Here is a 2,500-nt window from a genome sequence, read left to right as displayed (position 1 = left end):
CTTATTCCACATTATTCTACCTTATTCTACCTTATTCCACATTATTCCACATTATTCTACCTTATTCCACATTATTCCACATTATTCCACCTTATTCTACCTTATTCTACCTTATTCCACATTATTCTACCTTATTCCACATTATTCCACATTATTCCACATTATTCTACCTTATTCCACATTATTCCACATTACTCCAAATTATTCTACCTTATTCCACATTATTCTACCTTATTCCACATTATTCCACATTATTCCACATTATTCCAGCAGAGGTGGGACAGCTTCCCAGGTGAAGAATCACTACTCAGTCATCTTTGTCAAATGTGCGTGCAGCTTTTCTTCAGTCTGAGATAAGACGTTCATCAAGATAAACAGCTCAAGGTCGATGATTTAGTCGTTTTTTGTTGTTGTTTTGAATGAAGCTGATATTTAATTTGATTTTTCACGACCGAAAACTACAAAGAGTCTAAGCATGCAGTGTCTCTCCCAGACGTCACAGTATGTGGAGGCTGCAGGATCAGCAGGTGAGCCACGGGACGTCCCAACATGTTGTCACTGACACAGATGCCCCGCTGGGCCTGCTGGTGGCGCTAGAGGGGCCCCGACCTCCTGATGGGATCACCGACTGCTTGGATGAGGATGATGATGATGATGATGATGATGCTGTGGCCTTCACAAGTCACCACATCTCAACCAGCTGACATCAAAACACCAGAAGAAGAACGGAGCTCCGCCCCTCCAGGAGAGTTCAAGCTGACGCACGGCATGCTGGGAGTTTACTTCACTTTGTCACCTGATTGCTGTAATTCAGACACTGACTGGCTTCAGTCTGCGGCCCACAGCCATTTAAAGGGTTCATCCAGCTTCCAGTCACACAGAGAAGAACGTGTGACGGAGCGGAGCCTCATGGAGCCACGCAGGCCCAAGTTTAGCCGCCGCCCACCGCTGCCGCCGCCCACCGCCACCCACCGCCCGCCGCCGCCAAGACACCAAACCAAATTTTTCAGTAAAACACGACAGGAAGAAGCTGCTCCGCTCTCATCATTTCTCTCCTCGCTGATGAATCTCTGCACACTGCCATCCATCCTGCCTGGGTGTGTGTGTGTGTGTGTGTGTGTGTGTGTGTGTGTGTGTGTGTAGGTTGTTCACATTATAATTAAAAGCACAGGAAAAAAGAACAGCATATTAAATAGACAGAGAGAGAGAGAGAGAGAGAGAGAGAGGGAGAGAGAGAGGGAAGGAGGTCAGAGAGGAGAGAAAGTTACATGGATGGAGAAACGATCACTTTCTGCTGAGATTTTTTATTTTTTTACAAATTTCAGCAAAAACCATCGCAGATTTCCACAACTTTCTTCAAGACAGACTGAGAAAAACAACAACAACAACAACAACAACAACAACAACAAGTCTGCATCAGAGCTCACACCTCTGAGACCAAAACCAAGACTCGGCATTTAAACTCATTTTGTTGAAGACCCTCTGGAAGACCCCGAGGGACCCCTGCTGAGTCAGGCGTGCATCGGGGGGGGTGTGTGTGTGTGTGTGTGTGTGTGTGTTACCTTGGTCATGGGACTCTGGTGTGCGAAACATCCTGGTAACCACGGGCGACAGGTCCTGGTAGGCGGAGCTGACTGACTGACAGGTGAGGTGGACCAGATCTGCAGGGGAAACAAACAACATTTTAATCGTCTCCATGGTAACAGACTGACAGCTGACCATGTCTGCTCATCTACCACGATCACAGGGCGACCACTCTGGTTACCACGGTGACGAGCCTGGCTCCATCTGGTGACAAGCCTAATTTTCTCTGGTTACCACGGTGACAAATCTAATTTTCTCTGGTTACCACGGTGACAAATCTAATTTTCTCTAGTTACCATAGTGATGTGCCTGGTTCTTTCTGGTTACCACAACAACGAGTGGATTACAATGCAATGAAAATACACAAAATACACAATAACCAAAAAACATGACCAACAGCCCTGTTTGTTACCACAGCAACCAAATAACTGCAGCTCACTGTGCATTGTGGGTAGAAGTCAGAGTGGTGCATAAGATAAATTCAGTACAACTCCAACTCTGTGTGTGTGTGTGTGTGTGTGTGTGTGTGTGTGTGTGTGTGTGTGTGTATGTGTGTGTGTGTGTATTGAGATAAATGGTGTTTTGTTTTGAAGTCGTTCAGGCTCGGTGACTCAGTAACCAATCACACACTGGCATCAAGATGATGATGATGATTTGACAACTGGAATACACACACACACACACACACACACACACACACACACACTCCTGTACATCATCTATCAGGTGCTGTTGTTGATCAGCTCTGATTTTCTCTCCAAGGACAGGAGAGCTGAAAAACTTCAGAGAAAAACTGAAATTATGAAAATCTGAAAACATTAAAGCGGCTCTGGTCCAGAGATTATTTCCTCGTTAGCGACAAACCAATTAAAGACAGACATTAATGAGCTGACCAATCAGCAAACTGAACTCCCTC

At 45.5% G+C, this 2,500-nt stretch overlaps 1 protein-coding gene across 2 annotated transcripts in view; it reads right to left on the bottom strand.

Annotated features, from left to right (window-relative positions):
* The window catches only part of chm (CHM Rab escort protein), a 33,936-nt gene that overhangs the window by 4,878 nt on the left and 26,558 nt on the right, over positions 1-2,500 (bottom strand). For both annotated transcript variants that reach the window (XM_030068449.1, XM_030068448.1), the window contains exon 15: positions 1,563-1,661. In XM_030068449.1, coding sequence (XP_029924309.1) covers positions 1,563-1,661 — 99 coding nt within the window. The remainder of the gene's footprint in view (positions 1-1,562; positions 1,662-2,500) is intronic.

The sequence above is a fragment of the Myripristis murdjan genome, chromosome 14, assembly GCF_902150065.1.
Source record: "Myripristis murdjan chromosome 14, fMyrMur1.1, whole genome shotgun sequence".
Taxonomy (NCBI): Eukaryota; Metazoa; Chordata; class Actinopteri; order Holocentriformes; family Holocentridae; genus Myripristis; species Myripristis murdjan.
This window is presented reverse-complemented; position numbering and strand designations above follow the sequence as displayed.